The sequence below is a fragment of the Leishmania braziliensis genome, chromosome 32 (genome assembly GCF_000002845.2).
Source record: "Leishmania braziliensis MHOM/BR/75/M2904 complete genome, chromosome 32".
Classification (NCBI taxonomy): Eukaryota; Euglenozoa; class Kinetoplastea; order Trypanosomatida; family Trypanosomatidae; genus Leishmania; species Leishmania braziliensis.
This window is the reverse complement of record NC_009324.2, coordinates 950,370-972,940: the sequence shown is the minus strand read 5'-3', so window position 1 is coordinate 972,940 and position 22,571 is coordinate 950,370. Positions and strand designations below refer to the sequence as shown.

The 22,571-nt window shown below is 60.0% G+C and overlaps 4 protein-coding genes and 1 pseudogene across 5 annotated transcripts; all 5 read left to right on the top strand.

Moving 5' to 3' along the window:
* Positions 1-342: 342 nt before the first annotated feature.
* Positions 343-3,390, top strand: LBRM_32_2660 (conserved hypothetical protein; the record flags this gene model as incomplete). Its single annotated transcript, XM_001567568.2, has 1 exon — positions 343-3,390. One exon carries the CDS (start codon positions 343-345, stop codon positions 3,388-3,390), a length of 3,048 nt encoding a protein of 1,015 aa, XP_001567618.2.
* Positions 3,391-5,786: 2,396 nt separating this feature from the next.
* On the top strand, positions 5,787-12,323 carry LBRM_32_2650 (conserved hypothetical protein; the record flags this gene model as incomplete). The annotated part of the gene is made up of 1 exon (XM_001567567.2): positions 5,787-12,323. The coding sequence occupies one exon, from the start codon at positions 5,787-5,789 to the stop codon at positions 12,321-12,323; it is 6,537 nt and encodes a 2,178-aa protein (XP_001567617.2).
* Positions 12,324-14,243: 1,920 nt separating this feature from the next.
* Positions 14,244-16,373, top strand: LBRM_32_2640 (annotated as a pseudogene). Its single transcript is given in 2 exon segments — positions 14,244-14,963; positions 14,967-16,373. Coding segments are annotated over 2 exon segments (2,127 nt in total).
* A 496-nt stretch (positions 16,374-16,869) lies between these two features.
* Positions 16,870-17,910, top strand: LBRM_32_2630 (conserved hypothetical protein; the record flags this gene model as incomplete). Its single annotated transcript, XM_001567566.1, has 1 exon — positions 16,870-17,910. One exon carries the CDS (start codon positions 16,870-16,872, stop codon positions 17,908-17,910), a length of 1,041 nt encoding a protein of 346 aa, XP_001567616.1.
* A 1,591-nt stretch (positions 17,911-19,501) lies between these two features.
* Positions 19,502-21,088, top strand: LBRM_32_2620 (conserved hypothetical protein; the record flags this gene model as incomplete). The annotated part of the gene is made up of 1 exon (XM_001567565.1): positions 19,502-21,088. The coding sequence occupies one exon, from the start codon at positions 19,502-19,504 to the stop codon at positions 21,086-21,088; it is 1,587 nt and encodes a 528-aa protein (XP_001567615.1).
* Positions 21,089-22,571: the final 1,483 nt, after the last annotated feature.

Genomic DNA, 22,571 nt, shown 5'->3' with positions numbered 1-22,571 from the left:
CGAAGCGCCTTGATGTTAGAGGTCGGAAGGGATGCTGTGCTCTCCCCCCCTTACAGCACACCCACACAGGCGTCTGCGCTTCTGCTCACGTAGTGGCAGTCACCGCAGACACGCCTCGTGTGTTTATATCGATGCGCGATGGGGTCTTCTCTGTCAGTTACGGTGGCGCAGAGAGTCGCAGCGGTGCACGTCGCACGTAGATCGTCAGCATTTCTCTTTTCAGCGGGTCGGCTTTCACTCCACTTTCCGAGCTGATTGGTCCCTGCCCTTTTTCTGGCTGCTTTCCATTGCCCTCCGCCAGCGCCGCGTCACGGCAGGTTCAAACAGGCACACACAAAACACATGAACAGGGCACACCATGCAAGCGTCGTAATATCACCCATTACGGCCGCCACTTCTTCGTTGGCGCCTCGCTGTGGTCGGCAGCCAATGCTGTATAGTCTTGTTGCAAGGGCGGCGAGCTCAGGAATGCACTTCCGTTGTGCTCTCGAGTCTCGTCGTCGCAGCTACCGAATCCCTGGTCTGGAGAGTCTGTCGGGCTCAGTGCGGGACAATGACGCCACCACAGCCTCCTCCTCGCCTGCTTTCGACTTCCTTCGCAAGCGTCAGACATCAAACCCGGCAGCATCAGCAACCACCAGTGCACAACCATCTCAGTACACCCCCGACAGTACTCGCCCCGAACATCATCGTCGCCAGCATTCTCGATATCAGCTTCGACGCTCCCGTACTCCCCACGACACCAAGGGCTCTGTTACGACGGAGCCGTATGCATTTCCTGTGGGGCGCGCTTTGCGCTACGTGGAGCTCGGCCGGCGCTATCACGACCAGACGGAGGGTCAGGCGGATTTGCACAAGTGGCTTGAAGGGATGCACTTCTCCCCTTCTGCGGATGCGGCGAGGCAGCTCTTGGGTAGCTGGAGTGACGGCGTGGGGGCCTCCGCTAACTCGGAGACGCCGGCGTACGGCCCGGCCCACAGGGCGGAGGTCTCCGCCTTTGCGAAACGCCACGCTCATCATGTGCTGGTCGAGTTTAAAGTGCTGCGCCGCCAACTCACAGAGGCGCAGTCGCGTGTGCAGGCCGTGCGAAGGGGCTCGCAGCGACTAGCAGACTCTTCACGGTCAAATCGCTGCAAGCACGGCGCAGACGGAAGCGTTGAGGAGCTCTCGGCGTCGTCTTCTACGACATGGTCTCCCCCACCATCATTGTCTCCACACCCACTTCCGGTCCGCCTCGCGGCGGCGCTGACGCAGTCGCTCTTCAATGCCACTGTACTGCTACACGTGAGCGGTCTTTTCGGCGTCGCTGACACCCACGTAGAGCGTCTGTTGGATGTGTGCTTCTCCATCTCCATCTTCCTTGCGCAAGATGCCGCTGCGACTGCGACTGGGACGTGTCGGCAGCGAAGCCACCCTCCTGCATTATCTAGCTCCACTGAGGCTCCTCAGCAAAATAGCGCCGCTGCCTCCGTGGTGGAGGCGCCGACGAGGTCGTGTCATCTGCACTCGCTTCACTGGGCGATTGTGCACTTCGCAGCAGGGGTACAACACTGGGGGCTCCTGGATCACACAAGTCCGCTGCAAGATGTTGGGAGGACTCAGCGCCCATACGAGCGTTTGCTGCAGGTACACGCTGCCCTGCTATGCGAGCAGACGCGCCGGTGCGTGGATCATGTGCTGTGGCATGAGCTTGTGCTGCTCAAGTCGGGCCGCCGCGCTGAGGCAGCGCGAAATGCCTGGTTTATGGGCCCCGACGCGGCGGCGTACTCTGTACTGTTTGGCGCGCAGTCGAGTTCATCTGCTTCTTGCGACACCGCGACGGATGAAGGCTCGCTTGCGCGTCGTGTACCGCCTCGCTTGCAGCAGCGCCGCCTGCAGCTGCTACCGCTGCTGTGGCTCTCTCTTCTCTGTTCTCAGCTGCAGAAAAGACAGACATCAGTGATACAGACGTCGCCCACGTTCGCTGCCCCATGCGGAGGGCCTTCTCGGCCAGACGGGGGAGAGGTGACTTGGGCCACAGCACGCCATGCACTCACTGCCCTTTTGCCGCTTTTCTCGAAGGATGCGCGACTGGACGTCACGACGTGGGCGGCGGTGCATCTTCTCTTCCTTCCCCAGAGAGGACATCTGCCAAGCGCGAAGGACATTGAAGCTGAGGCGTCGCAGGCATGCACTATTTCTCCTGCAGCGGCGACGACGAACGCGAGTTTGACAGAATTGTGCGCACTTCTTGCGCGTGTCGAGCACGACGGCGCTATGCTGGAGCTCGGCGTGGCTCTTCCGGGACCGGTTGGCATGTGTGCGGAGGCGTCCGCATATTTTCACCTCGCCTCGTTCCTGCGGCGTTGGCTGAATGCGACCACGGCACCGCCACCTGTGTCCTCGTCACGCGGTACCGCTCACGTTGGGCTCGCAGGCAGCAACAGAAGCATCCGCGTCGGCAGCGGTGCATTGGCCACAGTACAAACTCCAATACGCACCGCCAGGCAACTTTATCGTGCGCTGTTGAACATTCCGCTTTCCACCCTCTACCTTCCCTCGCCTGTGCCTTCTCCCAGCGATGTTTTTTCTCCCTCTGCTACATCTGCTGAGCATGCATTGGCAGAGTTGTCGCGAGAGCAGCCGCTATCCGTCACCGCAGAGGGAGTGTGTCTACTGAACCAGATGCTGCTGCGAGCGCTGCTGCAGTGGCGCGGCGATTGCCGTGTTCGAAGGGTGCCACAAAGCAGCGACTGCGGCGGCATGTCAGAAGTGTTCGTGCCAGAGAAGTTTCCCTCTGCTAGCGGCGTTGCGTCAGTCGAGTCGGAATGTTCGTGGGGCCCTCGCATGCCATGGGCCACACGTGCCGGCTCAAGAAGACATACGGAAGCGACCGACGCCGCGCAAAGCGACTCTCCTCCAGGTGCGCTTCCCACTTCAACACCGGCCATCCCCAAAGAGGTGATTGTCTCCGCTGCGGAGAGCAGGCTGCAGTGGGAGCAGGAGCTCGTTTGCGTCCTCAAAGCTACTCTTCATTTGGCCGCGCTAATAAATGTAGGCGCAGGCGAGGGTGTTTCGAGTGATGACAGCAGTGATCGTAGCGCTGCGCTCATCCGTGCGTTGGTTGCGCCAACAGCCCAAGCAGCCGCCCGTGCGCTGGCCGAGCAACTCGGTGTATCTCTTTTACCGTGGCGACTGCTTCTCCTTCACTTCGAACATGTGTCGCTTACTGCGGCGGAGCTGCAGCTCCTTGACACACTGGATGCCACGCTGCGTCACGTGCTAGTCCTGTCCTCGCCTCGGTGTGTTCATGGGAGTGACGCAGAATCTGCCACCCCGTCAACATCAATGGGAGCGCTGCCGACGGTTTATCGGGTGGCTATGAATGCGCTGACTCGCACAGCCGCCTGAGCTCATCTTTACGCGCATGATTTCAGCACTTTCAAACTCTTTTCTTGCCGTTTCCTCTGCGTCTGATGGCGGAGTGCGCCTCAGCGCGGGGCACCTTAGGCCCCAGCACACACCCCCACCCCTCCCCCCCAACTCTGTGTGGGGAAGCCAAGGAGCCCACCCCCTATCCCTGCCAATGCCGAGCCACCCTCTGGCTGTGAGAGCGGACCAAGGGACTGCGACGTAGGGGGGAGGGGGGTCAAGGCGAGGTAACGCTGCTGGTGTCGGCGGTCAGGCCGTGGATGGCGCGGCATCAGAGTGAGCTGCGACGGTGAACGGGTCTGCGCCACCCATACGATGAGCGAAGTGTCAGCGTGACTCGAGCGGTACCCCACGGGGTGCTCGCTGCCCGCTGGGGTGGCGAGCCAGAGCGTCACTCCGAGTGGGGGTGCACCCCGTGGCGATCGGCATGGTGGGAGCAGCGACCTGCGAAGCGAAGGGTGGGTGTGGTTTGCGGCAGGGCCTGTGCTTAGCTGACTGGGTCGGCGTGCTGCTATACCGCGGGGCTGGCGCTGCATTGCACCAGGCGGTGCGCCGGTTGGCAGGCCGATTGGGGTGTAGAGTGGCCTTTGAGCGGGTTTTGTATGTGAGGGAATGGAAGCGTTGAGCTCCCCCTCCCCCTCCCCCCCACACACGCAGGCACATACAAGGAAAGTCCCCTTTTCATGAGCTTGAAGGGTGACTGGTGGTTAGCACATGTTGTGTGTGTGTGTGCGCGCACGTTGTTGTTCTTTCATTGGTGTTTCTCTTTCTCTTCCTCTGTCTCTCTTCATCTCCACAGTCGTCGCGGCGAAGCAACTTCCCCACGACTATCGCTTTGTTTTGTTTTCCCCTTTGCCTTTCAATCTCCTTTCTCCCCCCAAAGCAGGAGGAGGGGCGGAAGGCGACGACGAGAGCCGACATCAACCCAAAGACGGAGACGAACGAAGTCGAGCTTGTGAAGGTGTTGCGCGGAACAACCAACGAAGCATTTATTCTTCTATCCGCGTGCGCATAAGGCTGAGGAGGACGTGGGTCTGCATGTGTCTGCCCGACACACACACACACTGGCGCACAGTGTGAGAGAGCACTCGAGTGCTTTTTTTGCCCAAGTTGGTGGCGTAGGTGGTGGTGGGGGGTATCGGGCTGCTTTCTTGCCTTCCTCGCTTGCGCGCGTGTGTGGTACAGCGTACGAATGCACAGTGAGGGCTGCGGTCAAGAGCGGGATGCCGTATCGTTCATATGATGGACTCAATGAAACGCCGAACGCCTCGTTGACGGATGCTGGAGATGGCTGCTACGCCTTCTCGCCGTCTTGTAGAACTGCCTCCTCTTATGTCTCTGTGATGGATCATGCGGATGAGTTTGACTGCCACGCCCCCATCAGAGATCGCAGCACTCCTCTGCGACCCACGCTGCAATCGATGGACTGCATGCTGAGCACTCGCGCTACGACTGATGTTTCCTCTGCCAGTGCTGTTCGCCCGTCGCCCACGGTGCGATGCACCCAGCGACAACCAGCCAACGCAAGCACCGACCGGGGCTGCCGTGCCACGCAAAACGTTAGAGCCTACGGACCCATAGACGATGTTGTGGCCAGCCCGTCCGCCACTCAGGGCTTCCCCCGCGACGTGGCCTTGTCTCCCAGAAAGCTCGGCAGTGACAACGCCTACCGGCTTCGAGACAGCCCAATTTCGTCAATCGACGCGGGGTTTACCCCTGTGGATCACCGTGGCGTGACGGCTGGGAAAGAGTATGGCAGTTATCCCAGCGATGATGTACGTGTGTTTCGCCCCACCGTCAACATCGGCGGCACACACACGTTCGCTGTCGCCGCTGTGACTACACTGTCGTCGCCATCCCTGTCTTCGGCGTCATTGCCGGTGCGTACCGAAGGCTCACGGCGGCCGCCGTCTTCGTCGACGCCTCCCACGTCGACGTTTGTGCAGACGTGTGCGAACGACGTGGCGGCGCTGCGCTCGCACTTGAATGCCCTGCTTCGGCAGCAAGCTTTAGTGTCCGCGTGTGGCGCCCCTGTACACTATAACGGCGCTGTTTCTGAAGCCGACTGTATCGGAGACCGAAGTAGTGGTCCGCCTCCGTCGTCCCTGCTGCGTCGCTCAGGCTCTGACTCTGCGCTGCCCTGTGCCGTGCTTCGGCCCAGCCGGCCATCGATACAAGCAGCACATCTTCAGGCACGCACGTCGCAGGACCTCGAGCGACCGTCTGCAGAGGCACCGCTCCCGGCACCTGGACCTCAAGTGTCATCGTTCTTGGCACCGTCGCTTGTGCCAGGGGCCACCCCTACCCTTGACAGGGCGAGCGAGCTGTTTCTGCGCAGCATAGCAGGGCACCAACAGCTGCCACAGCCACCCCTCATGGGCGCCTCCGAGGGTGCCGCCCATGTAGCAGGTGCTAGCCACAGCAGTCGTGTGAACCAGCATGTGCGTCAGGCACGTGCTCAGCAGGCTTTTGACACGCAGGCCAGCGAGCTCGAGCAGCAGCTGGACGAGCGACTGACGCTTGTTTTCACGTTAATGCGGCGAGTCATGGTTCTAGACGCGCGTCTAGCCGCGGGGCTGGCAGCCACCCCGAGCAGCATCGTGCCGAGCAGCGGTGCGGACCCGGACCGTCATCGTGAGCTTCTGGTTAGGGAGCTCGAGGAGAGCGAGGATGCAACGGTCTCTACGTTGCTGCGCTTTGTAAGGCTCGCGAGCCGTCACGCTTTGGAGTGGATGAATCGTGGGCAGTACTCTGCGGCCCTGCAACTCCTTCAGCAGACAGACCGGTTGCTGAGCAAGGATGTTGGTCGAGTGTTTCGGTATGTACCAGATCTGCTCGAGCTCGATGGCCACTCGTTCAGCGGCGTGGCGGGAGGATGTACGGGTTCTCTCGCTTGTCACGACACAGCCCCCCGGCAACAGCCAGCCGCCGCGTCGGCGCAGGCCAGGAGTCACGACATGAAAGGACCAGCCGTGCTCACGGCCAACGTCATCGGTGCCAGGGCCAACCACATTAGAAGTGCCAACAACGTGCGCAGCATGAGCGTCCCCTTTTTCTCCCCGTCGCAGGAGCTTCTGCGGCTCGAGGCTGTGGCCGCTGTCGAGCACAACCTCGGCGTCTACCACTTCAAGCTGGGGGAGTACACGCTGGCAAGCGCACGCTTCGCCCGATCGGCGGCCCTGGAGGAAGAACTTCGGGCACCTGGAATCGGCATCACATACTTCAATATGGCGCAGACGCAGCACGGACTTCAGCAGCTGGCCGAGGCGCTGCAGTACGCAGAGATGGCGGAAGAGGCGGTGGAACGGCAGGTATTCGTGGCGAAGGACAAGGCAACAAAGATGCGGCGGCGGCTCACCCAGGGACGCGCATTCCAGGTAATGGGCCATCCGGATGGCGCGTACGCTGCGGGTGGGGGCGGGGAGGACGACCGCGAGGAGGACGCCGCGGCGGCGAGGATGTCAGCAGGTGGTCCCCTTTATGGGGATGCCGCTGCCAACACCGACGGGAAGGAGGAGAAGGCGCTCATGCGCATGTGGCTGGAGTGGCGCGAGAATGTGTGCTTCTTGTCTCACGTGAAGCAGAAACATGCGGACTGGCTGGATGAGATGGGCCTCTACCAGGCAGCCTACCAGCACTATCAGCAGGCGCATAACTGGCTTCTTGCTGTTCCTCGCCTCGCCCCGGAGGAACAGCAGCGCGCGCAGTCGTTGAGGCAATGCATGACAGCCATGAAGAAACGCTGGCGGCGAGAAGAGCTCGAGGTGGAGCTGTACCACCACCCGCTGCGCCGCTCCTCAGCCGCCACCAGCGAGGCTGGGCCAGCAGTGTCGCACCCTTCACACACTGGACGCGCCCGCGCCTCCAGCAAGCACCGCGCGCGTATGCACCAGCGTCCTCAGCGGTCCCCAGGGGTGTTCTCAGCAGCTGCACCCGTCGCTAGAGACCTCACATCTCCGTTGCAGGCCACTATCGTGACATCAGTGCTGCCGCGCACGGTGGAGGTGATTGGTAAGCGTCCGCTCCGACCTTCTTTCGCGTGTGACCGTGCTAGCTGCCCTACTTCACACGAGGCGACATTTCGCCGGTCCTCCGCCACCACCTTCGTGCCGCAGCCCTTGGCAAGTGTACAGACGCGTAGCCGCCCCAGCAGTGCGAGCGCCGCGTTTTACTCTGCGTATGGTCCACGCCGGCCATCTGTGTCTTCGCTTCCGCATCGACACGGCATCGGAGGCCACGCCACCGCGGCTCCCAAACCGGATTGCCCACACCTGACGCATCCACCATTGGCGCAGCGAGAGCCGCCGCCGCTGCAGCGCCGCGGCGAGAGACCATTGCGTGATCCATCGATGCGCGTGCCGATCCCGCCACCAGGTCGACGCACCCGACACCACACGTCAACTGAGCGAGATGGATCAGCCGCGCCTGGCCGATTGCCGCGGCGTAGTTCTGCACCTCTGTCGAAAGACAAGGCAGGAGAGCCGGGGGTGTTCACGACTGCGCATCTGCCGCCCCGGTCATCATCTACTTACTACGATGCAGGGACGCGGTTCGCCTCTCAGTATCACCATTCACCGCCTCACGAGCTGGAGCCGACTAGCAGCACATCAGTAGAGTCTTGTGTGCTGCGCAGTCTGCTATTCGAGGCCAAGCCGGAGACGCCAAAGATGTTGCCGCATCATTGCAGAAGTGAACCCTTCGTCCTTGATGAGCTTAGTGTTAAGAGCATGACTGAGGCTGCCGCGGTGTCATCAGCACCGTGGAGCGAATCTGCTGCGACACCAAAGGGAGAGAGTGCGGGTGCTGGCGTTTCGGACCTCGCCGCATCCACCTCGTCAGCCGCGGTCACCCCACCCGACCTCACGCCGTGCTTCACTCGAATTCCCGATGACTTGACGTGGTGCGCAACCGTGCTGCAAGCCTTTCTGCGACCTCTCTGCCGCCACAGGACCTTGCTGGGCATGGAGGTGGGGCGGGACCACGATGAGCACACGGCTAGGTGCCGAGACGCTCTACACTTAGCTCAAGCATCGTGCCAGACTGAGACGTCAACTGTGAAGCACGCCTCGCAGAGGCGTGCCGCTGACGTGGTCGAGGCAGTGATGCTCGACGGTGACGACACGCCGAGTGATGCGCAGCCGCGCTCATTGTCACCCAAATCGGTGGCATCGCTAATGGCGCCGCAGGGGGAGTCCCGCGTTTCGCAGCCGTTCGGCGTGGGTCTCTCCGGTATCCTCGTGACGGGTGCTGTAGGCAGCGTCTCTTGCAGCACAAGCGCAGTTCATCTGTCCTCGTTGGCAGCATCATCATCATCTTTCGCTGATGTAGTGCACACACCGGGTGTAGAACGCCATGCTTCCCGCACACAGGCTGCGGCGGCAGGCGAAGAGGGCGCCATCGCGGATGCGCGTCTTGATGGCGAGGGCGCCTGTATCCAACTTGCGGCGGTAGAGCACGAGTTGTCAACTGGGACTCTAAGGGGCGGTGTGTCTGAGAGGGAGAACGAAGGCATTCGCCCCCTAGGGGACGAATGCGGCAGAGAGGTTGCGGTGGCCGCAATTGTGGAGTGGAGCAAGTCGCTGATTCCATGTGAGAGGGCTGACGAAGGGACGAGGGGTAGCTCAGTCGCCGAGGAGCCTTTCGACACCAAGAGCCCTGGCAGTTTTCACGACGAGACTTTCCACGATCTGGGAGACAGTGTCGCCGCTGACGCCTCAGCTGCCACAGGCAACTGTGTGATGATGCGCAAGCATGATGCAGCGACGGCAGCTGCATCAGCGCCTTCTTCGATGAATCGAGGGAAAGTCGAGAGAGAGATGAATTACCTTCCCGATTCAAGTGTTGCCGATGACGCAGTGGCGTTCAAAGTAGAATTGCTCGGCTTGGGACAGTGCAGCCGCACGCCGGCATCGGCAGACGCGTTGACAGGAAGTGGGGGGGCCAGCTTCTATGGTGCCGGGTGCGCGCGCACGTCTACGGCGAACACTCACGACATAGAGGAGGCTGAGCACGAAGAGGTGGAGATGCCCACCGAGGAGCGTGAGAACGCACCAAGCAGCGCTCTCGTATTGGAGGCAGCCTCCTCGGTGCCCAAGGAGGCGGAGCTCGTCAGCTTCAATCCACTGCCGCAGCTAGATGTGAGTGATGAGCAAGGCAACGTCGTGGCATTTATGGAGGCGCATGCACACGAGGAGGGTCAGCATCTTGCGTGTGCAGCGGAGCAGAGTGGCCCCTCAGCGCAGCGAATCGCGTCACCTTCCCGGACGTCACTCGATGAGGTTCTCAGGGCAGAACGGCCAGAGCCTACCCACGACGAGGCGGCGGTGGCTGACGCGCTTTCAGCGCATCAGTCGACGGGACTGAGGAAAGTTTTGAACTTAGCTGCCACTCTGGAGGACAGCGCAGGGCTCCCTGCGTCTGCTGCAGAAGACAACGGCGATGTGCCGAAGCCGCCTTCTCCTTCGCCAGCCTCATCGGCCGCGCGAATAGGGAGGAGGACGCCGTCCCTGTCACCACCGGGACCGGAGGGGAGAGGAGAGGGGGGGCTGGAGGCTGTGCCTCCTTCTCCGGCGCTCTCGCCCTCGTCGCACCCAGAGGAATCGCAAGTGCAACAGGAAGTAAGTCAGTGCGTGGACGAGGCCTACGGAGCGGATAGTGCGGGACTCGGTGCGGCTTGCGAGACGAAGGCATGTGACTCTTCCGAAGCTGCGCACATGACCCTCTCCGACAGAAGTCGCGAGGACGACGTGGGTGACAGAACAGGGGTCAGGGAGGGGATTCTTTCTGATTCACCACCACCACTCGCTGCTTTCTCTGCGTCTGCAGAGGACATTTGCTGCAACAAGAGGGAGGACACTGTTCTGCGTGGCGGGTCATTAACGCGCGCGTCAGTCTCTGCCGCTGCCATTCGGTTTACCGCAGACTTGCACGAAGCACGGCAGCCAATTAGCAGCAGTGCTTCGGTGTGCACAGTCAATCTGGAAACGGAAGGTGGCAATGGACCAGTGAGCGATGGACTGCAAGGAGAGACAGAGGAAGAGGAGGGTGACGCCTTACCCAACGGCAGCGAAGCCGTCCGCGATGAAGAGGCATCCTCGACAGAAAGGGAAAAGGGTACCACAGTTGCCCTTGCCGCTTCAGTAGCTTCCCCAACTGCGGAGGCTCAAGAGCAGCTGGCGAGTCCTGCGGCGAACGGCAGCCACCCACCCCAACACGGCCGCGCCGCGACTTTGTTCTCGTTGTTGCCGTCATCAGAGAACGCAGGACCCAGTCGAGGTGATTTTTCTGAGACACCGACGCGTGCGGCGAGCGCACCGCACGACGAGGGTGCAGGCCTTCAAATGGCCGTAGACCACGCCAACACTAAGTCCACAGAGGAGAAGCGAAGTGCAGAGGCGGCGAAGGCGGTAGGGGAAAGGCGGCCTGCAGCGGAGGTGGAAGTTGCCCCGCAACCTCTGGCGGCATCGCCTCGTCGGCGTGGTCGCGTATTTATCTTCGTAGCGCACAAGATGGCAACACCCGTGTCAATGGAGCTGAGAAACGTCTACTCCAGTGTCCGCAGTGATGACGCCGGGGGACGCATTCGACTTCCTACGCGGACACTGCTACAGCCTGCAGCAATCCTCAATGCGGAGGTGGTAGAGGACGAGGCGGCAAAGTCGTTGCTGGCCTTGGCAGGCGGCAGCCGCACCACCGGCTCTCCTGATGCACCTCTCTCCTTCAAGGAGGAATACTGCTGCGCGGTGGAAGCGGAGACATACGCGACAACCGAGGATGAGACGCTGGGCCGCCACACTGCGTCCATCGGCTCCACCACGACCCAAATCACGCAACTCCGGGAGAGTTTCTGGCGGAGTATTCACGACCGAAGCGAGTTTCGACCAAGCGAGGGAGGATCAACGGTGATCAATGCGCAGCGCCTCTTGGGAAAGGTGGAGGTGGTGGAGCTGGCAAAGGTAAGAGCGCTGGGGTTGCCGATGGGCCCATCCACAGCGACAATGCAATCCCAATTGCTGCTGCCCTCCGCTTTGGTGGATGTCGCGGGTGCCAGCGAGGCGCTGGTATCTGTGGGCGATGATTTCGCGAAGGCGGAAGATAAGGATGTGCAGCACCGGCAAGCAGCACAGCAGGATCTCTTGTCCAACCATGAAATCGATATCGTTGAAGACGTGGACACCCCACCTCAGCACACGGCGAGTGCACCCCAAACACTGGCGCCTCTGGGCACTATCATGTCCCCTTGCTTGTTGCCGGTTCTCACCCCGATTGCCGCGTCGGCGACTGCGGTATCAGTTGAGGCGCCAAGAGAACCAGGATTCGCGGCTCAGCTTGAGATGACACCGTCGACTGCTGCGTCTTTGCCTGTGTCTCTTCCACCCGAGTCGTTGGCGACATTGCCAGAGGTCGCGGAAGCATCCGCGGGCCTGCTGTCACCGCGGAATTCCCCTCTAGATGGCGAAAGGGATCTCCTGTGCGTTGGGCACGGCGGAGGCGACATCGGCGAGGCAGTGGATCAGGGCGACGGAGAGGGTCTTGCAGTCACGGAGGGAGAAGAGGGGATTGAAGAGGACACGAGCCCTCCTGCCACAGAAGTGAAGAATGTCGGGGTGGGTACGAGCGGAAATGCGTGGGTCAGAAGTGAAGGTGCACACGACGCCGCCATGACCCCGCACTGGCGCTCTGCAGGCCACCCACTCTCCACTCCTCTATCAACGCCTTTTTATAAGCTGCAACCCCAGCGACAGCGACTCGGCACGAACAAATTCACTTGGGGCGACGCGGAGACGGACGAGGCGCAGCGGCGGTACATCCGCGATCAAATTGTGCAAGAGGAGGCGGCGACAGTGATACAGCAGGCGTGGAGAGATTGTGCAGCGACGCGGCGGCGGCGTCAGCTGTACTTGCTGTTGTGAGATGCGGGGAAAGGAAGGAGACTCACAAGTCATGGCATTGACGCTAGGAGTAGCGCGGGGCGAACTTTTTCCCCTTTCACTGCACAGTTTCCTCCCATACGAAACGTTTTGTAGCGCATCGGCATCCCTCCGTTGGCGGCACCCGTGGTTTGCTTTTCTCTGAGGAGTCTTCTTCAGCGCCAGGCCTCCTTTCTGCCGCCCTCCCATGCGGGCACACTTTTCACCACCTCTCCAACTCATTTTCTACAATGGAGCTTCTTTCTAACGTGCGTGCTCCGTGCGCATGACAGCGCGAAATGCCTTTACATGTGCGTCTCGCTTTTCTCTCGCTTTTTATCTTCTCTCTTTCACCACCATCACTCGTTGACTGCAGCGTCATCAGGTGGGTGACGTCTCTCTCTCTCTCTCTCTTTTATTGTCTTCTCGTCTTGTCCTTGTCTCCCCTTTTCTCTGATCCTCTTCCTCTCTCTCGCATTTCTCTGAATCAGCAGGCCGCATACGAGCACATGCTTGTCTCTCTCTCTGTGTGTGTGTGCGTGTGTGTGCACGTAACTCGCGTAGTGCGCGATCGAAGCGGTGCAACGTGTATAGCACTTGTCTTCGGCGTTGATGCGGCTGCTACTGGTGCAGCGTCGGACATTCTACTCATCACTCCCCCCTCATGCTGTGTCGCTCTTCCTGTGTCCCCCTTCCTTTTTCCACATTGTGAGGGCGATCCCCGGCCTTTTCTTGCCTGTTCTCTTGCACTTTTGCTGTGTGAGTAATGTATCTTGCCCACGAGGCGTTCCCTCACTCCCCCTTGTTGGTTTTTTTTTTTTGTGTGCTCTTCGCTTGGTGCAGCTGTTGTTGTCTGCATGGGCTCTTTGACTGCTGAGTTCTCCCTGTGCGTCGATTCGTGGGTCTCTCTGTCTCCGTCTGCGCGCGTGCATCTCTCGGTGCGTGCGTCTCTCTCTCTCTCTGTGTGTGTGTTCGCTCTGTACCTACGCGAGTCGTGTGTTACCCTTTCCTCCTTCTCTCTCTCTGTGCGCTCTCGCCCTTCATCAGGTCTTGCCTACGCTCCGCCCTCCTTACCCCCTCCCTCCCTCCCTCCCCCCTCTCTCTCTTCTTTTCTTCTTTCCCCTTCTTCCTCGCTCTTTGCCCATTAGAAGACAGGCGGAGCGCAGGGCCACTATAGCAAAGGCCTAAAATGGGGAGGCGGGCGGAGAGGGCCACGGAGGGTAGAAGGGATAACACGACAACAAAAGCGCTCAAAGACACACAGCGTGTGGGTCAACGGGTAGAGTGCCTGTTTGTGGCCTCTCCGTTTCCCATGAGATCGATGAAAGAACGTGAGAGACAGCACACGATTTTCCTCTCCTTGGCGGCGCTTTTACCTCCTCTTTCGCGTAGGCGTACTCGTGCCGCCGCCTTAGACGTGCGTGTGTGGGCGTGGGGCCCTCCCCCATGAAATGAACGAACGGGAAAGAATGTACTGGAAAGACTCGCCTGTGCATCATCTCTTGCCCTTCCCTGTGCTGATCGCCTTCCGCAGACCCATCTCATGGCTTACCCCTCGATCTCTTACCCCCACCCCCTTCACCCTTGCGCGTGGTTTTCCTTTGCCAGATCCTCTGTTCATCTCCCGGTATGACGTTCATTACGAACGCCACTTTTCGCCTCTTTCTCTTTTAGGGCGACTGCCGGCACCTCTTTCTCTCTCTCTATAGCGTATACGCATGCACGCATAGACACACAGACGCTGCACCATTGTCGAGCACGAAGCGCTCACCCGTTCCCTACGCGGATTTTTTTTTTTACTGCGCTCTCTTTTGTTTTTTCTCTTCCTGTTTGTTCGGTGTTTCTGTGCTAATTGTGTGTGTCGTGCGCTTGCCTGTCTGTACGGGTTTTGCACGCCACTGAGCAGGTGTGCTTCTGGGTGTTATGGTCTCTCTCTCTCTCTTTCGACTGTGGATTCGGCCCCTCCGTGAAGAGGGGTGGACAAGCCACTTGTTGATACGCCGCCCTGGGCGGCATTGTTCAGTTCGGCGGCTGGCCTCCAAGCGAATTACTGGGATAGGTGGTAAGGTACGAGGGACCCAGCTGCCCTCTCTTCGTGCTACCCGCTACGACGGTCGCGCGCCATGTGTGCCGCGCAGATCAGCGCTGTGGGACAGACGCCTTCGACGCTGCTTTGACACTGCACCGCCAACGCCGGCTGCGAAGGCTGTGCGAGATTGCCAGTGGCATGGCACCATGCGGGAACAGCGGGGCGCTGCGCAGCCACCGGAGCAGAGGCACTCCACGAGGGTGGGCGGTGCCACTGAAGAGGGTGATAAGGATGGGGATATCGTGAGACACAGCTTGGGCGCGTCGTCCTCCACACCCAGCCCCCCTTTTCCAACGACGGAGAAGTTGAATGAGCGCGGCTGTGAATACGAGGGGAGGGGGCTACGTGATCGAACAGGGGGGGGAGGAGGCGTTCAATCAGAGCAGAGGCAGCGCGGGCGGCACCTTGTTACTCTCGTCATCCTCCTCGAGGAGCTCGAGACGACACAGCACTGGCGCCGCGCCGACTGGAGTTGTCATTCATGCGGTGAGCGATGTAGTTGTGCTACTAATCATCATGGAACTGCTGCCTCAGGTGGGGCTGAAGGCGGGCGATAGCAATGGCGTACGTCACGCCTGCATCCTCGTCAGGCGGCCGTGTCTCAGACACGCACTCGTGTGGGCCTCAGCACTCACCTTGGCTGCGTCAAATCTGCTCTCCGCAACACCGAGCATCCCTTTGTAGGGTTGCGTCTTCAGCCCTGGCCGACGTGTGCGAGGTGCGCGGCAGGCACACCGTACGTCCACTTTAGTGGAAGCTGATTCGGCCGCCGGTGACGCCACACTCGCGGCACGGGTATCATCTCGTCTCCTGCGAGGAGTGCCTCTACGTGATTGGTGGTCGATACTGTGCTCATGGCAAACGCACTGGCGCCGACAGACATGATATACGCTGTGAGCAAGTGCGCCTGGCAACAGATTCCTCCTCTCTTCCCGCAGCGCCTCTGCGCGGGGTTGGCCAAGAGTGAGGCCGTCACCACGACACCATGGACTATGTGGACCTCGTCTTTGTCTAGGCACCTCATGGACAAGGTTGTCGAGGATCCGGCTCTCGCAGTCCCGACAGGAAGTGCAGGCGATGCGCATCAGGTGTTGTACTACGTTGTCGGCCTGAACTCTTTGCATCAGCTAAGGAGCACTTTCCATCGTCTCTGGCTGCCGCGGGAGGTACTGAAGGAGCTCCCCCAATACGGGGCCGTATCACGAGAGCAGTTCAAGGGGATTCGTGTGTGCGACGTGCAGCGTGGGCGCACCCCTGACGAGCGCCAAGGGGCGAGTGCGCGACAGGATGACTCTCCTACATGGATCGATTCCAGGGTGGACGCCCGATGACTCCGTATTGACGAGTGTACAAATTGGCAACGGAGGTATGGGTACACGTGTGCCCCTCACCCGACCTCGTGCGCAGCCAGATGTCGCTGTGTCAGCCCGAGTTAGTGGATACGGTGAATGAGAGACCCGCTGGCGAGGCAGCTCTCTCGACACCAATCTCTGTCCGACGAGCGAGCACCCAATAGGTAAAGCGGTCTGTCACTTCTCTTCGACGGCTCGAGGTGGTGGGGCAGCATGCCGGCTTTCCCCGAGAAGCAGCGCTGTTCTCGCATGTGCTGCTCATTCGACGCGATGCAGCAGTTCTTTGACTATTCGCACGCGTTGCCCGTGCCTGGGCTGACAGCGCGCTGCGTCGTGTTACTACCGTCTGCTGGTATGCCCATCGCCACTTCAGTGCTTCACTCAAAGGTGACGGGCGGCGAGGAGACGAGAACGCTGCCGGACGGTGCCGCCGCTCCCCTCTTGGTCACCTACCAGGGGGGCCTCAAAAATACAGCGCGCGAAGTGTGGTGCATGGCCGGGTGTGTTGCAGCGAAAGCGAGGACTGGTGCGATGCCGAACAGAACAGCCTCACGGAGCCGGTGGGGTGGCTTGATTGGCTTACCTTGTGCCGGATCTCTCTTACGGAGGTAGCCCGAGTACAGATGGAGGGGCTGCATATTCAGCCGACGGTGTTCACGACGAAAAGCAGATGAGCTTCTCGACGAGCTCTTTTAAAGCGTCTGCGTACGCGCGGTGTTGTCGGCGCATGTCCGTGTGTGCGCTGGCGCGCCGGCTGAAAGGCGATTTCTCCTCTCTCGCGCATCAAAACGAAAGTCTACGTGCCCTATTCTCTTCCTCCCCCCTATCCCCCTCTCATGCTCACTTCACCTCGTGCTATCTCGTGCAACGTGTGGGCCCCCTGATGGGAGGGGGCACGATCAACTCCGCCTTCTCCACGCCGGTCTCTCTTTCCCTCACCGCTCTGATTGCGTACTCCTTCGTTTGTGCGTCCGCTGCTTTCTCTCTCTCTTTCTTTCCCCCTCTTGCCCTTTCAGTGGATTTTGAAGGTGGAGGACCTCTCAGTGAACCTAGTGACGCCCGTGTGTGGACTTGAGAAGGAAAGAACGGGTGTTATCTTGCAGCCTTGATGCTGCGGGTACCCATCACCGTCAGCTTCGACGCGCTGAACACTCTTATTCAGATAACACATGGATTGGGCTACCAGTACCGTAGCTCGTACTCTGCCTTCCTGCAGGAGCACGGTGTGGATCTTGACGCAAGCTGCCCGAATGCCACCTGTGAGGTCGTGCAAGAGTTGGCGTTGAAGGCGATTCACGACCAAGTGCGGGTGGATCGTGCAGCATGGACTCGCTCTGCTGACCCCCAGGAGATGCCGATTGGCGGTGACACCGATGAGGAGCTGCGCTCTTTCTGGACCCGCGTTCTGAGGCAAACCTACACTTCTGCCGCCTTGTATGAGGGCGCTGCAGCAGATGTGGTGCAGCGCGCCGAGGCGCTGTGGGCCAACCACCCCAACGAAGTGCGTCGTTTTGAAGACTACGTACTGTTTGCTCAGTTCGGCACCACCAAGGCTCACAGCTGGTACCCGGAAGGACTCCGCACACTGCAGTGCTTGCGTGAGTGGAACCAACGGCAGTTGAGTCATGACGAGAGCGCTACGTGGTCTGGTCTAGCAGAGACGACGACGGCGTCTGCTTCAGGCCCAGCTCCTCCTGGTATTGCCTCATCGTCTACTGTTCTCTTCCTTGCTGCGCCGCCCTTCGTGGTCTCTAACATGGATCCTCGCATTCAGGGTGTGTTCTTGCAGCTGGGCGCGTTTGAGCGTGGTGCGAGCGGCGAGCCGCCGCTGCTCTCGCGGGTTATTTCTGCTCGGGATGCGGTTTACGCAAAACCGTCGCCCGCAGGCATCCTGACCGGTGTACGCGATATTGCCGCTTCCTACAGTGCCATGTGCCCAAGGGGTAGCGATGCGCGTGAGCCGGGTGTGGATGTGCGCCTGCATGTGCACGTTGGAGACGCCGAGGCCGACCGCGTTGCATGCGAGCGTGCGGGATGCCATTATGTGCAGTGCCACCCCACGACGGGTGTGATATGGGAGCAGCTGCACAGTAAGCTGCAGGAGCTGGGGACGCTCTGCAGATCGGCACCTCCCTGCGTCGAACGCTAAGGAGATTTTGAGCTCCGCGTGATTGTCTTCCTGTGCAGCCGTCGAGCGCTGGTCTCGAACGCCTCACTCTTGAGAGGCGCACTCGCCACTCTTTCCCCCTTTCCTTTTCGCCTGCTCAGCGCCGAAGCTACGCCTTCTGCCTTTTAGTTTCCAGGGAGGAGGCGGGGGGCCCGAAGGTCAACGCACTCGCTTGACACCAGGCGCAAGGCACTTTTTCGCCCACTTGACTTTTCTCTCCCATGCAACATGGGGTGCGCTTCACTCCACACCCCCGTCGGCCTGCCAACCGGCGCACCGCCTGGTGCAATGCAGCGCCAGCCCCGCGGTACAGCAGCACGCCGACCCAGTCAGCTAAGCACGGGCCCTGCCGCAAACCACACCCACCCTTCGCTTCGCAGGTCGCTGCTCCCACCATGCCGATCGCCACGGGGTGCACCCCCACTCGGAGTGACGCTCTGGCTCGCCACCCCAGCGGGCAGCGAGCACCCCGTGGGATACCGCTCGAGTCACGCTGACACTTCGCTCATCGTATGGGTGGAGCAGGCCCGTTCACTGTCGCAGCTCACTCTGATGCCGCGCCATCCACGGCCTGACCGCCGACACCAGCAGCGCTACCTCGCCTTGACCCCCCTCCCCCCTACGTCGCAGTCCCTTGGTCCGCTCTCACAGCCAGAGGGTGGCTCGGCATTGGCAGGGATAGGGGGTGGGCTCCTTGGCTTCCCCACACAGAGTTGGGGGGGGGAGGGGTGGGGGTGTGCTGGGGCCTAAGGTGCCCCGCGCTGAGGCGCACTCCGCCATGAAGGCGTGTGCATGACGCGCTGATAGTGGAAAATGCCCCAGGAAGGAAGACGCGGTGCACGAACGTACAAAGGAAAAAGATCAAGTCCCGATGCTGGGTGAGGGCGGGGGTGGGACTGCGTATGCGTAGTTGCCGCTCCATCGTTGGTGCTGCTGGCGCAGTGAAGAGAGGCTGCAACTTGTCAAGATCTCTAAAGCTATCGAGATGCTTGTTATGAGTGTGCGGGGTGAGGGGAATGCCTCCCCATCTCGTATGACACAAAGCTTTCCGTCTTCTCTCCGTGCCGTGCGCACCACCCCGTCCATGATGGTGGAGGTGTTTGGGATGTCCCACTGTGGTGTTTGGCTTCTCCCTTGCACTGGCCTGCCAGGTGACTTCCTCTGATGCTCTCTCTGTCTCCCCCCTTCTCTCTGCCTACGCATGGGTGCTTCACTTCACGGCACCCCCTCGCCTATCCTTCCTCCCTTGGGCACCTGTAGCAAGAGGTCCTGGAGAGAGTCGCCACGACCCCCATTCACTCGCACGTACGTGTGCCTGTGCGTGTACAGTCCTGCGTTCGCCTGAGTGTCTTTGAGTTGGCCCAGAGTAAAAGTGGCGTTAACCCAGAACCAGCCCATTCTACCAACTGACTAGGCCGGACCCTACTAGGGCTAGAGAGGGAGAAGTTGGAGGCGACACGGGGCACGCTGTGCGGCCATCAACACGCCACAGAGGAGGTGCCTGTAGCGTCACTGGTTTGGTGAGCTTTGTAGCTCATTGGCTTGCTGGACTCTGCCGTCACCCCCTCTCGGTATGATTCCACGCTACGACGGCCTTGTTCCCGCGATTCGGGAATCAGCGCCCTCATGTGCCGTCGCCTCCGCGAGCGCAACACGATCTGCGACGATGCAGCGCACGGTGGAAGCCACCACAGTGACGCGGTATGTCATTTGCCCTGTCGCCAGCCTTAGCACGGAGAATGCGCACGCGGACGCGACGGCGGAGCGTGAGCGACGTCTGTTTGCCTTCTTGCCCTCCGTCGACTGCGCGACTCCCCCGTATGAGCTGCACGTGTCCTCACACTACTTCGAGGACTCGATGGATGCACCAGTCGCGGGTAGCGACATTGGCAGCGGCGAGGACTTGGATGAGGATGAAGAAAGCCACACTGCAGCTATGCGCGATAAAGCGCGCGAAGATGGCGCGCACGGCAGCAGTAGCGGCAATCGCAAGCGGCGCCGTGTGCTTCGGCGAGAACCAATGCGACTGGAGTACAACAGCCTCCTTAGCCCATCGACCAAGGAAGCTGCCAAGCCTGTGCGGCTTGTCTCCACGCCGGCTTCTGAGTACAGTCACTTGTCATGTGTGTTGCTGCAGCTGCCTACGTTGTGGCTCCAACAGGACGTCAGTGAGGGCGAGGGGCACGGCAGGACAGCATGCTCGCCATCGTCGTCCACGTCAAAGTCCTTCATTACCCCCACGCCGCTCCGACGGCCGATACTGCAGCTGTGGGGCGAGAGGACCATGGCCCCTGCCGGCCCGAGCAATGGACCTCTCTTCTCTGGCAACAGCGCCGCTAGCATCTCGGCCGCGTGGGGCTCTGACACGTCTCTACGGATTAGGACGAAAGACTGGAAAACAATGGACGCGGCCGAAGCAGAGCTGCATAAACCCACGAACTGGTCGGATGACGACGGCGGTTACGTGAGCAACGAGGGTGGAGAAAAGTCATCGAGGGGCGCAGACGACTCCCTCTCGGCACGCGCACGCCGACAAGAAAAGGAGGAGGTGACGAGCACCGCCATACGCGCCTTCCTCCTAGGCACGAAAGAGGCCTTGCGGCAGCAAGGTGCCACCGGCGCTACGGATGCATTCGCGCAACCGCATCCGGCGGTGCACGGTGACAACACTCCACCTGCGAGTGCGCGAGTGGTGGACCCCGCACCGACCAAGACAGCCCCAAAGCAGGCAGCCGTTACACTGCAACTATCGTCCAATTCTGCAGGAGCAGTGATGCAGTCATCGGTCGCCGCACCTGCGGTGCCCACGCCGGCGGTGCGCCCAACCCCGGCACCTGCTGTCGATTCAGCTGCATCCCTGCCATCTTCTACTGCTGTAGCGGTAAGTGACTGCGCGTTATTGGACTCACTTGCCTGCACCGTAGTGACGGGAATGCAGTCAAGCGAGGCCCGCACGATGACGACGCTGATGGAGCTGCAGAAGCGAATCCTGAGGCAGCTGCCGGAGTTTGCTGCCATGAGTCAAAAGATGAAGTCAGTCGCGACAAAGCAGGAGGCTGTAACGTGGTTTCAGACATGGCAGCAGACACTGCGGGTGTGGTTGGTGGAACACGGCCACGCCATCAACTCTGACGGGACAGTCACGTTTGGGGCCGTTTAGCATGAAACGAAAGGGGAGAAAAAAGGCGAAAAAAAAAAAAGAACTAAAGAGAGGAGATGCGCCCTCAATACAGCGCCTCACCCCCTGTCATTCTCGACAGCTCAGAGCTTCCCCTCTTTTACTCTCTCGCTGTGTGTTTCTGTAGCCGTTGCTGACTGTTGTTTCTTCTCCCCTTCGCACACTCCCCGTCGCACCCATACACTTTCCTCACCGCTGCCCCTCCCCTTTTTTCCTTTCAAGTTTTCGTGTGGCCTGTGCGGTGCGCATCGGTGGTCAAGCCGACGAGGGGGCGAAGCTGCCAAACAAAAGAAACAAAACAACACGAAAGGGGCGCGAGGGAGAGGACGGGGCAGGGGCACCTGTCTCATCTCCTTCGAGGCGCAGAACAGAGCTTCGCCGGTGAGGGACAGCAGCTGCTGTTGTACCGCCCACCCTCCTCTCACGCATGTGTGATCTGTGTAGGTGAATTTCCGCGAGTGCATGACAGAAGAGGTCACGGGGTGATGTGCCCGCGGTCATTGTAGTGCAACGCGGCCACGCCACTGGTTGCTGCACTACACCTCTTTTTGCCTTCTCTCTCCTCTGTCGCATCGGATTGCCATCTTTCCTGTTTTTATTTTTTTTTTCCTCCCCTTTCCTCCCCTTCATAGGCTGCTCCTTTCTCTTTCACTCCACTCGGCCGCCACGGCTGCTTATTCCACATCAATACGGCTCGCCGTTTCTCTCTAAACCGGCACCGTGCGCACATTCACGTGCGCGTGCATCTGCGGCATCTCTTTCCTACTTTACTTGTGCTTTTGCGGACTTCCTCTTGCCTCCCTTTTCCCAGTTGATCTGAAGGAGTAGCGGCTACGGGGCTGACACATTCAACTGCACACTGCCTCCAAGCAGCTTCAACTCTTTCGTTCTTCGCGCTCTTCTTCTAACGTAGCAGAGGTCTTAAGCTCACCGAAGCGCATACGCCTACAATCACGAACCCCCAGTCAGCAAAGGATGCTGGATGAGGCTCGCTCGAATGGCACCCACAGTGCTGTTCCACCTGGCGGAGCTGATGGCTGGTCCGTTGGCCCCTCAGCTTCCGCGAGTGTTACACCGCCACTGACGTCGGCAGCGCAGCCGCTTTGTCCACCTCGGGCAGCCGCCTCGTCGGCCTCTGCTACTAAAAATTTATGGGTGCCCAACGGGCGAGAGAAATAACCGGAAATCCATATATCGGGAATAAAGCAACTAAAAGATTAAACTAACAAAACCAAATTCCACAAAACACGAGAACAAACAAAATAATCACAAGGGAGAAATACACACCATTAACCTCACTAATTTAAACACTATATACATAAACCACCAAAATATAAAGATACACATTATTAAACACAATGAATAATAAACGAAAAATACTACTAGCTCAATCTTCATTACAATAACACATAAACCAGATATGACCAAACGAAAACACCACTTCCGCTTACAATCAAATCTTAAA